Source organism: Hevea brasiliensis, chromosome 4 (genome assembly GCF_030052815.1).
Source record: "Hevea brasiliensis isolate MT/VB/25A 57/8 chromosome 4, ASM3005281v1, whole genome shotgun sequence".
Taxonomy (NCBI): Eukaryota; Viridiplantae; Streptophyta; class Magnoliopsida; order Malpighiales; family Euphorbiaceae; genus Hevea; species Hevea brasiliensis.
In genome coordinates this window covers 31,932,130-31,946,299 of record NC_079496.1, presented here as the reverse complement: position 1 = coordinate 31,946,299, position 14,170 = coordinate 31,932,130, and the positions used below count along the sequence as shown (strand labels likewise).

Genomic DNA, 14,170 nt, shown 5'->3' with positions numbered 1-14,170 from the left:
CAGTGAGTGTGTTACAATTATCCCTTCTAGATTTAAAATAGAGATACAATTTCAAATTTTCAAAGTTATATACAAACTCACAACCAGTAGAATAGTCTTTTTGGGTTTTCCATCCAAATCTTCTCTTACTCTTCTTTCACCTAGACCGCCCTTTACAGGGTTTTAGCATAGTGAATTATTTTATTTATTATTTTCTTTTTTTCTTATTTTTATTTTTTAACTTTAGCTTTAATTTTTTCTAAAATGTCCCTTTGGCCTTTCAGTCTAGCAAACATCTCTCAAACAAAGTACTTATTGAGCCTAACCAAATTGGCTAGTGCTTGAAATTCATTATCGTCGAGGTCTACTATTCTTATTGCTCCGCTTGGCAAGATCTATTTCAATATATAAGGGTCATCTCAATTAAGCTTGAACTTGCCTCTTAGGCCAAAAAGAATGGGTTTAGCTTGTTTTAACACCATAACCCTTACTTTGATCTATCTCATCTTCACCTCTTATTGAAAACCTAAGCTATCTTCCTTTGGTAGACTTGCATGTGACATAAAGCCAGCATCCTCCTTTCACCAATTAGAGCCAACTCGTCATATCTCTTTTGAGTCATTAACTTTTAGGGATCAAATTTTAAAATATTTAGACAATACTAATATTATTATCCTTATTCTTTATTGCTTCTTTAACAATCTCCTTTGGTGGACTAATGAAGATTAAGCCATCAAAATTATGATTTGGTAATTATTTATAGCTTTTGTTATAACATGTACAATATTGACTTCTAATTATCCTTCTCATTTAGACAATACTATTCTATAGAGCTTTCTTTAATTTGCCGGTGATACTATTGATATTGTTGAAGTAAGAGTTCTCATCTCATCCTCTGTTCTCTCCCATTTTGTGTAGATTGATGAATTATTGTTGGTTAATTTTGTTAGTGGCAACCCAAATTTTCCTTTTCCCTTTTTTAATGCCTTGTCATTTTTTTTTGTTCAAATTAGATATGTTTTCTCTTAGATCTTCAGTTATCTCTTATCTTAAGAAGGGTATTTGATTTAAATTTAAAATAAGGAATAAACAATTGAATGTTTAGTAAAACCATTTAAAAGTTATTTTTGTTTAAGTAGGCCAAAAGCCTATTTAAAACCTGAAAGTTTGGCAAAATAGTCATATAAGCCCATTTACTTTTTTAGGGATAAATAAACCCTTTAACTCTTTAACATGAGCCATTTAACTCTAAATTCAATTTAAATTAGTTAAAATTGAACCAAAAGTGAGCTGATCACGAGTTACTGATCAACGTCTGTTTTCTTTCACCTAAATATCGTTATCTTTTTCATTCTATTAAAGAAGTTACACAATAATAGAGGGCTTTGCGATGACAAACTTCCTTATTGAAACCGCGTCTTCCATTTCTCTTCTTCCACCACAAACAAAAGTCGTGGCAATACCTACAACATCTCTTATTGATGCTTCATCTTTACACTTAACAACTTGGGAGAGTTAGGGCAAGAGGTTATCTTTCCCATTTGGCCATGACATTGTCCATGTCCCTTTATTTTACTCTCAAGTACCTTATGGCTAGCTATAGAAGCTAGGAAAGATACTTTTTCTGGACATTCAACTCCCACATCATAGCTTTACACCTTGTTTGGCTCAATTCTAAAATGCCAAATTTTATGGAATTCAATTGAATTTCTTGTTTTGTGTGTTTGGTTTGAAAAAAAAAAAAAGAATTAAATTCTAAGAATTTGTTATAACTAAAACCAATTTTTATCAAATTTGATAGAATTTGAAATGAATTCCACAAAACTTATGTAATAACATTTTATGGACTAAAATACTGTTATCAAAAAATTTCCTCCCTCTCCATCTTTCGTTTAGTCATATATCAATTCTACTTAATATTAATTAACATGCCCATTTATGTCACATCAAGATGAAAAATGCATGCCATGTTATTTTAAATGGTGCATTATAATTAATATAGGATAAACTTAAGTTGGATTAAGGGAAAAAGAAATTAAAGAAGTTGCAAACCACAAATTAGCTTTTTATCTATTTACTATTAATGTGTGTCGACAACTATATAAAATATTTTATATTTGTCGTAACTTTTTAATATTTAAGATTATTATGCACTTAGTAATGACATTATTTATGTTGTTATATAAATCTTTTATATTATGAGACATGTGAATTTATTGTATATTTATTATTATATTGTTAGTTGATTTATATATTTGTTAATTATAAATTTATTAGGTATAAGATTTTTTTGAATTTTGTAGAAAATTATTATTTTTTAATTTTACTTTTGAGGGTAGTCTAGAAAATGAGTACAAATGAATTTCAATTTTAAAATTATACCAAACATGATTATATGGAATTCAGTTAAATTTTGTGTTTTAACTTGTGTTATACCAAATAATGGAATTCATTTTCAATAAATTTTTGCTAGAATTCATTTCAAATGAATTCCAAAAGTTGTGATAGAATTGAAAACACTATGTTAATGTTGTGGAGATCTACTTTTCTTGGTATTAGCATCCCTACATGTTGCAAACAGTGATGCTATTGTTGCTAACTCACTTGTTTTAGTGTCTCAACACTATTAACTTCTTGATGCAATTGGAATTCAAATACAGACGTCAGTTTTTTTTTTCCTAGAAATTTTCTTGATCAATCGCTTGCATACATATATACAGTATTAAAAGTGTGTTCTTGTCTTTTTCCAACATATTGATGTATACTTTATACTGAGCATTTTCATGCTGAACAAATTCCTTTAAATATTTCATTTAACAAAATGAGAAATTAAAATAAAACCATTTTATTCTTCATAAGAATTCGTTAAGCAACTTGCATATCTATTTTACCATTCACCTAAAGCATAGAGTTGCTTTTATGGAATATCTTAGGATTGTATTCCTATTTGCGGCATGCATTTGTTTGAATATAGTTGCAAAGTTTGCCAAGATTGTCTACATATTCATAGAAATGCTTGATTAATATCAACTTACCAATGCAAGCATTTGACTCCATTTTTGTTTAGAAAAATAAGAGATATGTAAGTTGTTTAACACTCTCAGCAAAAATTATCACTGTAAAAAAAAAAAAAAAAAAATTTCAATTTTGCAAATGATTTTTGCAATAAATTAAAATAGATTATTATTAGTAACTGATTTGCAACCGATTTGTGATTTCGTATTTTTTTTTAGTAAAATAGTTAATTTTTAAAAATTTAGCAACTGATTCAAAAATCGATTACTATTACTAACTGATTTACTATTGGTTGATAAATCGGTTACTAATCGACATCAGAAAAACCTTAAATATATGATTAGCAATCGATTTTAAAATCGATTGTTATTAGTAACTGATTAATAAATCAGTTTCTAAAATCTGTTATTAGATTAAAGAACTTTTAGCAATCAATTTGCAATCAGTTATTATTTACAACTGATTTGCAATCGATTGCTATTAGTAATCGATTTACTATTGGTTGATAAATCGGTTACTAATCGACATCAGAAAAATCTTAAATATATGATTAGCAACCAATTTTAAAATCGATTACTATTAGTAACTGATTAAGAAATCAGTTTCTAGATTAAAGAACTTTTAGCAATCAATTTGCAATCAGTTGTCAATCAGTTGCTATTTACGACTGATTTGCAATCAAATACTATTAGCAATGAATTTTTGCAATCGATTTAAATCAATTGCTAATAACAACTAATTTTTGCAACCAACTGCAAATCGATTGCTAAATTTTTTTCTCCAAAAATTATCGCTCAATTTTTTATTTTGTTTTTTTTTATTTGCAACCTATTTGTGAATCGGTTGCTAAGAGTAATTGATTTTTGCTATCAAATGAAATCAGTTGATATTAATAACTGATTTTGCAATCGATTAGAAAACAAAATTTCCCCTAAAAATTTCCTGCCCAATTTTTTTATATTCCTTTTTGGAATTACAACTGATTTGTGAATCAATGGCCAATCAATTTTCACAAGCGATTGAAATTGATTGCTATTAGCAATTGATTTTGCAACCAATTCACAATCAGTTGCAAAATTTTTCCCCAAAAAATATTGGCTTAATTTTTTTAAAAAAATTAGCAACCAACAATTGATTGTTAAAATCAGTTGCTAATTTGCTTATATAAACCACTACTCATTATCTTTCCCTACTATTATTTTTTTCTCTCTGTCTCTTCTCTTTTCTCTCTTTTTCTGGATAAATTTTAACAATTATCCCTGAACTTATATGATTGTAACATTATAGTCCTCTAATTTCTAATTACTGATTTTCCAACTAGATACTAATGTGAACAGATTCAGTATGGCGCTTAGTCAGCATTTTTTCTTTCATTTCTTATGCAAAGTGTAAAATTATTCTTTCTACACTTAAAAAATTATTTTCTCTACAGAGAGTAGAATGATTCAATTTACACATGGCTTGAAAGAAGAAAGAAAAATGATGACTAAGCATTACGCTAGAACTGTCCAGGTTATCGTCTAACTAGAAAACTTGTAATTGGAGGTTAGAGGAATTTTACTGTGTAAAATTTAAAAGTTTGGGGAGTTTTATGTTACATTTTTAAATTGAACAACTGTAATGTTACAATTATATAAGTTCAAGAATGATTGTTAAAATTTACCCTTTATTTTTTTTATCATCTTTTTCACTCTTATCTATTTTATTTATTATCTTTTCCTTTCTAATCTATTTTCTTTTTCTTTATCTTTTTCTTTCTCATCTATTTTCTTCATTTTCTTTTCTCTCATCTTTTTTTTTCTTCATCATCTTTTTTTTTCTTATCTTTTTTTATTTAATTTATTTTTCTTTGGCATAAAATAAAAATTTTTGTACAAATATTTTTTTTGTTAATAAATTATTTGTAGTATTAATTTTTAATAATTTTTTATTATTTTATATATATGGTAATTTTTTTAGTAACTTGTTATATAAATATCTTTTTATATATAATTTTTTTAGTATTTTTGTTAATAGTTGTTATTAGTAATGTTTTACAATATTTTTATATTAATTTTTTAGAACTAATTTTTCATTAATAATTTATTATTTTACAAATTTTTTGAAAATTTTATTTTTTTTATTTTTTTATTTGTTATTTGAAAATTTAATTTTTCTAACTTTTTAGTTGCTAAATCAGTTACAAATAGTAACCGATTTATAAAATAGTTACAAAATTACAAAATTAAATACACAATTTTTTTGCAATCGATTGTGTTTCGATTGTTATTAGCAACTAATTTCAGTTATTAAATCAATTGTTAGTAGTAACCGATAGTTTTCACTAAAAATTTTATTTTTTTAAATTTAATTAATTTAATAATTAATTTGATTATCAATTGCTATTTGCTATCAACCTAATTATAAATAACTGACTGAATCGGTTACTAAATCGATTAGCAACCGATTTCAATCGGTTGAATCGGTTGCTAATCTTGTTATTATTATTTTTTTAAGTATGTTATGCCCATTATATCTACACATATTCGGAGGGATTCCACTGCACTTATATCTAGGCCCTTACTTGAACCTTTAAAGTGCTTTTGGATTGCTTACTATTGAACAATGGATTTGACTTATTAATCAAGAGCATTCATTAGACAATAATTGGTTAAAATAATGTTGAATGCTTTTTTTTTTTTTTCTTCCTTTCTTTATCATTTATTCCCATGCTTTCTTGTACCATGAAAAGGGATAAGTAAATGAACATGCAACTTTTTTCTCAATTCTTTTCATTTTCATGGGTTCTATTGTTTCTTTGTCACATTAATGTCACAGGAGACTTTGGTGCATGAGAGCCTAGTGGAAAGGATTGAGTTTTTGCCGTTTTCCAATGGCGGTTGCACAGTAATATAGGCGATGACCTTGAATGGCCACAGTTCCAATCTTCTTCGCCACTCGAGGTTGGTTCAACTACCACAGCAAATTCCAGCCATTAACGTTATCTTTCCTCTCACAAATTGAAAAATCAGTTATCAAAATTAGAAGCCCAAAAATTCAGATATCCTTTATTAGATGTACTTTGCAAGAATAAGCTCTCAAGAAATAAAGAGGAGACAAATGAAACAATACGAAAGAGCGAAGGACCTACTAAAATGGCCTTGAAAACGAAGCTTGTTTTTGCGAGTATTGTAGTTAATTGCGAGAATGACAACGATCTTAATTAATATGTGGGAGTGAATTTTTTTTATTATAAAATTAAGATAATATTAATATTTCTTAAATTACAAATAATTTAAGTAAATAAATAATAAACAAATAAACAAATACTTTATTAATAACTTTCAACTTATTTTAAGTAACTTTTTTAAATTTATAAGCTAAATTAAAAAAATGTTTAAATAAAAAATACCTGAAAATGATTTCTTTTCAATTGCACTTAATTTAATCTGTCAAATTTTTAATTATAAAATAATGATAATATTAATATTTTTAAAAATTATTAAGATAACAATATTTTACTTGATCAATAATTAATTTAAATAGATAATAACAAAAAATAAAAAATAATAATAATTTTTAACTAATTTTTAATATATATATATATATATATATATTTTTATGAATTATAATCTAAACCAAATACATGGGATCAGATATCCTTAGCAGCAACTTTCATAGTTTTCTTTCCAGTGAAGATCATTGGTCTAAAGTTAGAGCTGAGGTTTTCTTCTGCCATTTCGGAACCTCAAGTCAATAGTCATGCTGGAAAGTCATAAGGCCTTTGGTTATAGACCATACAATACAAAGTTTCATATTTACTCCCAATTTGGAAACGTTAAGGTAAACTTTCAAATGCAAACGTAGGGATAATATTTCCATTATAAGCCTTTCTGTGCTGAAAATTTCATTAGAATAGAGGACAGCAAATCAACTATGATGTAACATTACAATGCTACGTTCACAATTTTAACAACTTTTGTGTTAAATGGGTTAGCAGCAGAGCTTTTGCCAAGGCAGGTATTTGCTAGAAATCATCAGTCCACCTTTAAATATGCGGTGTTCGTCAGATAATCAAAGATATAGGCAAGCAACCATACACAAAGGGATTTTATGTGTTCTGACGAGTTCTCCATCGCCGAAATGGCTTAACCAAGTAAACAGATAATGGAGTTTCGGGAACTGGAACAAGTTTTCCGACTGCGGCAAGAGGCCAGCTGTAAGACGGCAGAGTAAGTCAGGAGGATGTGTAAATTGTTAAAAGCCAAAAACCTGATTCTAAACCATTGTTCAATGGAATCAGAGAGCAACTTTTTCCTATTTTCTAGTGACTAATTTAGTTTCAAGTAACTATCAACAATAAAAATCAGAAACAACAACAAATTTAGATCAAAGAGGGAAAGTTCTAGTCATTGCGTGACTTAAATTTTAACAAGAAGAAACATCTTCTAAACTTTGGTATAATCACACGAACCTGACAAAGGCAATAGCCATGGATGCAAGCCATAATTTCCAATTAAGTCTCACAGTTGACATAAATTTCCCAGCAAATTCAATGAGGATTATCTGTGAAACAATTAACAGTGTTACTGTCAATTCTAAGCAAATAAATGATAAAGAACACTAAGGGGAAAAAGACAAGGGAAGAGGGGAAGGGAGTAATTGCTCACCTGTAGTACAAAAGTAAATCCAACTATTCCCATAAATAATCGGTTTTTGGTGATTCCACTAAAGACATTGATTTCATCTGGCTTTCGAGCATTGAACTCATTGAATATCTGTAAATCAAAGAGTTAGTAAATGTGTGCTTTGCATTTTGAAATAAGTGAAAGTGAAAGCACACAATAAGCACTTTAAGTTTCCATCCCATAAGCTGTAACAAACATAATAGAAATTAGCCAAAAACTAAGGAATCCAATCATCTGCATAGGCAAAACTAAAACCTATTTCATTAAAAGTAACCTTGACATATGTTCAAGTCTAGCGAACACAAAAGAATACATATATCCATGTGGTGTGAAGGTTTGGGAATCTTGACTTTGATAAATATGTCTCATCAAGTACAAAACACTTACTTGACAGAGGACAAATGCATTGAATATCATAGTATTTTTTACGTCTGTAGCATGTTCCCTTTCTTCACCATTCAAATGGAGAATGCTCCTGCCCCAGAAGTTCAAAACAAGGAGAACACCTACTTGATACAAAGCCTGTAATTAAGTGAAACGAATTAAGAGTGTAACCCTGGATGTTTTATTACTCAATCCACAGTGATCTTAAAAAGGATTCCAACAAAATTACTACACCAAGGAGAAAATAAAAACCTGTATGAGTAAGTTCCTCCACATGATATTTGTTATAAGAGGTTCCCTGAAATAAAACCATAAGATCATCCTTTCAGATCATTATTAATCCATTCATAATCATTTGTTTTGATATGCAAATGCATTGAAAACCACAGCTGTAACTTCTACAATCATAATCTACATGATGTTATGTGGAGAAAATGGTGGGACGTAAAGCCAGCACCTAGTACATGGCGCACCTCTGCAGTGGATTGTTAAAAAAGTGTTGTATTTGTTTTTAGTTTTTTAACGAGTAATCAGTTTGTTAACAATCAGTTTTACGTAGATGAGAACAATGTTGTATTGATGACTTGAACTTTAATATATAACAGTTCCCTATTTTCATCTCTCATCTCTCCCAATTTCCCTTGTTTTCCTTCACTTTGCCAATTCCCAACTACCAAACAGATACGAGCAGAATTCTAAATTCTAATTGCATCATATGGTATCAGAACACTTCAAGGACCTGATTCATAGCTCCCAAAACCCCCAATTAACTCCAATTCCAGCAAAAATTCATCCCCAACCTACCATGTCTGTAGCAGACAACACCAGACCTGCAGAACTCAAAAAAATTGAGTCCAAGATGAAGAAAATTGAAGACTGACAGTCACAGAGGAATGTAGTTTGAAGCATGATACAAGAGAATAACAACATGCAGAAGAATCAATTCAAGAGCTTAGCAGAAAGCAAGATCAAGTTATGAATGAATTAAGATCTTCATGCCAATCTGCGAAATCAGTCTGCAGGTGACAATCTGCCCTTTATTATTACCAAAACCATACCTCATCTAATTCTAGTTCTGCAAGTTCTAGTGTTGCTAGCATCTGCCAGATTCCTTCACGTTTCACTATAATTGAATTTCCTCACTTCTATGTGAAAGATTCTCACAGGGTGGGTTTTTAAAGTATGAAAGATTCTTCTAGGTTCGATGATAAGCTTCCATATGGCATCTATTCATTAGAGGGCAAGGCGTCACAATGGCATAAAGACTATATGAAGAATAGAACCAATAAGGAATATTTAATTTGGGAAGAGTACACCGGTTCAGTCAGTATTTAGATTTAGAAAGCAAGTATTTGAGGACCCCATGGCAGATCTGGAAAACCTTAAAAAGAAGGTTCACTGCAATAGTATCTAGAGAAATTTGATATTTTAACGCACAAGGTTACCTTATCTGAGCTATAGGCAGAGCCTCAGTGGCCTGAAGAAGGAAATCCAACTACTTTAGGATGTTCAATCCCAAGTCACCACAAGAAGCTTACACCTTGGCTAGATTACAAAGAAAATCTTACCTGTTTAAACATATCCACAAGAAACCCTTGGAAAACTCCCCCATTACCTGCACAAAAGAAAACCCCAGCCCCCAAATTATGTACCCCATAAAATGTGGCTAAATTCCCATCATCTACAAGATTTCAACAACCTGTATCAGTTATGGCCTTATGTCTCAGCTGTGATGAGAAATTTGTGCCAAACACCAGTGTTAAAAGAAGCAAGTGCACACCATTATTGTGCAAGAGCTCTATGAAGGCACAATGGGATTTGAATCTACAGATTTGACTGAAGAACAACCAGGAGATTTTCCTCAAAGGAATCCAAGATCCAAAGGAGCACCAGATACTGAGGGTCATAGACTTCTTTAAAAGAAAGAAGGAAACTCCACATCTTAATTGATTCTGGGAACACTCATAATTTCATGGATTTGGCACTAGCAAAGAGCTCAGGATGTAAATTGAGCTCTCTCACTCCAGTCATTGTGTAGCCATTTGACAATTGTCAAAAGCTTAAGTGCACAACTTGGAGTAGGAAATTCTGTAGGCAGATGCATTGCTCTAATTTCTGAGCTGACTATATAGTTATGCCTCTAGGTGTGAAGCATTGTTCGGAAAACAACGACTAACTAACATTGGACAGTCTTTTGGAACTTCAAAATGTTAAAGATGGAAGAAAAGCAGAATGGAGAAAGGCAAATACTTGAGGGAAATAATTGTGCCTCAGAGCAAAGCATATAATATAAGAGAATGGATACAGCGACCAACAAAAATCCAGGATAAGTATGTCGTCTGTGCGAGCTTGATGCCTGCACAGGTCCTCACAAGTAATATTCTGTGCCTACATGGATATCACCAGAAAGTTTCAAGCCAATCAACAACCTCTTATATTGGCAACCTTTCCCCCTCTGAGGTAATATGTTCTGACCAGAACCAATTACCAGAATAATTTAGACTTGTTTGAGAAACCAAAATCACTGTCCCCTCATGGATCACTTGATCACAGAATACCCCTCAAAGGCACCAAGCCTAGCATGTGGGACATTATAGACACTCACCACTGCACAAAGATGTAATAGCAAAAGTTATCAAGAAGTTACTTAACAATGGAGTAATACAGCCTCATGTCAGTTTATTTTCTTCCCAATTGTTCTTTTCAAGAAAAAAACAATAGTTGGAGGATGTGTATTGACTATGGAGTTAGAGTTATACTGAGAGACCATTAAGACAAATGTACAACTCATGTGATTGAGGCACTATTGGTGGAGATAAATGATTCAATAATTTTTCAAAGATTGACCAAAGGACAGATTACCATCAAATAAGAATACAACCACCCCCACCCCCCCACCCCCCCCCCCCACCCCCCCACCCCACCCCCCGGAGATATTAAAGAAATAGCATTCATATCACATGATGGGCACCACTCTTCGATGAATGTCTTGCTCAAACTATTCTTGATCCCATTATAACGAGTGGGACCAAGTTATTCAATCAGGATAGTTGTTAAACCACACCACATAGTTCCAGCAACAACAAAAGCTGCGTAAAGGACAGCAATACAATACTACGAGAGAGGTCAGTTTCAAAACTTTTCATACGTAATCTTTTGTATAAATGTTAAGGCAGAAATAGTCCCACTAACAAGCCCAATGTCCTCACTGCCATATGATGAGAAGTCATTCCTCCTGGAACAAAAGGATTCAAAACCATCCACACCCATGCTGTACCAACAGGCTGCACCTTTCCAGTTAGTAAATAAGTTTAGGACACCCATATTCCAAGACCATACAGTCCAGTTACATGAAAAACACCAAACCCAAAGCAAGCCTCGCTGGAGAGAGATAAATGAATTCCAAAGATCTTAGGCAAATCCAAAGATGGCTTTCCTGTACATTAATCGCAAAAATTTTTCTAAATTCCAATAAAACCAATGCCAAATAGCTGCCAAGAAGCACAAGCCAGAAACCACAATATGCGCCCCAGCCATGCCTTCATAACTCCAAACACCAGGATTCATTATAGTTCCTCTTGTGGCATTAACAAACTCCACAATCAGTGATAGTGATCCTGCATTCTCAAGTTCTTTTGTGCAAGAGCTCTTTAAATGCCAAAGGGAGTGGAGCTGCAGCACACAACAGCTTATTACCTCCAAATTGATGGCAAACTGAGGTAGTCAATAGTTGTTTGCAAATCTATTGTCCCAGTATGTCAAGTGAGCAGCCTCATCAATGGTTAAAATGGCTCCCATAAGCTGAATGGTAGTACAATGCAAACTATCATATTGCTGCTCAAACAACATCATTTGAAATTCTATATGGCTACCCACCTCCTCCATTACACATTCCTTACTGTTTTGGGGATCCTCCAATTGCAGCTGTGGATCAATTTCCTTAAGATAAAGAGTTTGTGTTGACCTTTCCTAAACATCACTTACTCAACATCGAATGAAGCGACTCACAGGCAAGCACAGAACTGAAAGGCCATATAACATAGGTGATTAACTGTTTGTCTAGCCACGAATCTATAGACTGAACAATATGTCTGCCATATCTTCTTAGAACCTATCTCCATTATACTTTGCAATCTCCAAAATCATTGATAAAATGAGTGAAGTACCTTACAAGCTGGATTTACCCTGTCATCCTTCATTCATCCTAACATTCACATCTCTCCATTGAAGAAAAGACTTCCTAATTCTAGAACAGCAACCATCAATCAATTGCATTCTCAATTTCTCATGTTCCCTTAGTAAACTCTCCAATTCTAATTGCAATCCTAGAATCATGAAATGGTCACAAGAGGAATCGGAACTGCAACACAAGTTCTTATTCAATGGTTAGATGCAGAACCTGTAGATGCCACTTGACAGTTTCTCTTTGACATTCAACAACACCTTTTGAACATCTTTCCCATGGTGGACAAGGGTGCTTCCAAGGGGAGGAGAAATGTAGAGAAAAAGGAGGGAATTAAAGCCAATGGGCAGAGTTTGAATTTTTTTTATTTACATGTATACATAAAATACTTGGTCATTTGGCCAAGCCATTAGAACAAACCTTCGACCAACTGGGGATCTATGCATAAGGTGGTCTGTTGGTGGCTCTGTAGCCAATGCAAGTGCTCCAAGTGTATCCATGATAAGATTAACCCATAGAAGCTGTACAAAAAAGTTCAGGAATTCAAAGTTAGCTCATCATGAAGGGATAATTGCATTCAACATTTCGGTATTTATTTATCTAATTCATGTCCACTGTTGATCTTCGATAATATCATTTCCCTCCCCCTTCCCCCCTCCCCCACCAGGAAAAAGAAAAAAAAATCCTCAATCTTTTACTATTTTCCCAATAAGGACGCAACAGTCATTCTGTCTTCCATGCCGATACAAAGAAAAAAAATACTGGTATCTTTTCATTTCAGATAAAATCTCCTAAGAAAACAATCTAGTCAATTCAGATGAGATAATTTTGGATATTTTGGTCATTTTGCCCCCGATGCATCATTATGATCCATATTTCAAATTTCAAATGCTCCATATGATAAGGTTGTAGTTGATAATGATGAAGTACTTATTAAGCAGCAAAAGATGTTGTGCAAGTGAATCCTACATAGCTTAACAAGAAAGGATTTCTATGTCAGATGACCAATAGGATTTCTATGTCAGATGACCAATCAACCCAATGAAGCCATGAAGAGAAATGCTATGCATTCACCCAATAAGGAGGAGAGACAATCTATGAAATAAATGAATAAGTGTAGAAATAGGAAAATTAAGCAAAATACTCCAGGCAAGAGAGAAAGAGAGACCTGCACAGCATTCAAAGGAACATCACCAGAAGAGACAGCTGCAACTACATTGATCACAAGAGCAGCAACATTAACAGTAAGCTGGAATTGAATAAATTTCTGAATATTGGCGTAGACAGAACGGCCCCATCGTACAACCTATAATAAGAGAACCAGGTAAGATTCCAATAAACAGCTGTAAATACCACTATAATTCAATGGTAAATGAAAGGAAAAAGAAAATAAGCATATGGGCTATTAGTGGATTCCAAGAATTTAAAAGATGCCACAAAGTTTAGTTTTATTATAACCATACAATGATCTGCAACCCCTTAAATATTTCACTAGCAACTTAGGAAAGCTTTACCTGAAAAAATCAGGCTATTAACATACATAATAAAGCTTGAGGATGATGAATGACCAGGTAGCCAATTGAAAATGCCAATGATGCTAATAATGCTAAAAGAGATCATGAATGTATTTTGCATTGGGGGATATAATGGGATGACAAAAAAAGAGTAGAAGAATAAGAAGATTAAGTTCACAACAAAGTAGAAGAAGAGATGGAAAAGGAATATTTTCAGTTGCAGAGATGCCTTTTCATATATGCAAATAATATTCAAATTCTCAAAAATGAATTACAAATGACATCCATCCATACACAAGAAACAGATATGGAAAAATGAACAATATTAAACGATCAGGTAGCCATTAGCCAATTGAAAATGCATATGTTTTCAAAGTTAGGTGATGCAGGCCTTAGTTCATTATGATACATTCTTCTCTAGTTCCACT

At 32.1% G+C, this 14,170-nt stretch overlaps 1 protein-coding gene across 5 annotated transcripts in view; it reads right to left on the bottom strand.

The window, feature by feature from the left end:
• Positions 1-6,817: 6,817 nt before the first annotated feature.
• The window catches only part of LOC110653746 (calcium-transporting ATPase 9, plasma membrane-type), a 39,697-nt gene continuing 32,344 nt past the window's right edge, over positions 6,818-14,170 (bottom strand). For all 5 annotated transcript variants that reach the window (XM_021809517.2, XM_058145676.1, XM_021809518.2 and 2 more), the window contains 7 exons: positions 13,397-13,534; positions 12,649-12,749; positions 8,298-8,343; positions 8,049-8,183; positions 7,644-7,751; positions 7,448-7,539; positions 6,818-7,190 (listed from right to left, as the gene is read on the bottom strand). In XM_021809517.2, the coding sequence (XP_021665209.1) occupies positions 7,085-7,190; positions 7,448-7,539; positions 7,644-7,751; positions 8,049-8,183; positions 8,298-8,343; positions 12,649-12,749; positions 13,397-13,534 (726 nt within the window). In that variant the 3' untranslated portion in view covers positions 6,818-7,084. The remainder of the gene's footprint in view (positions 7,191-7,447; positions 7,540-7,643; positions 7,752-8,048; positions 8,184-8,297; positions 8,344-12,648; positions 12,750-13,396; positions 13,535-14,170) is intronic.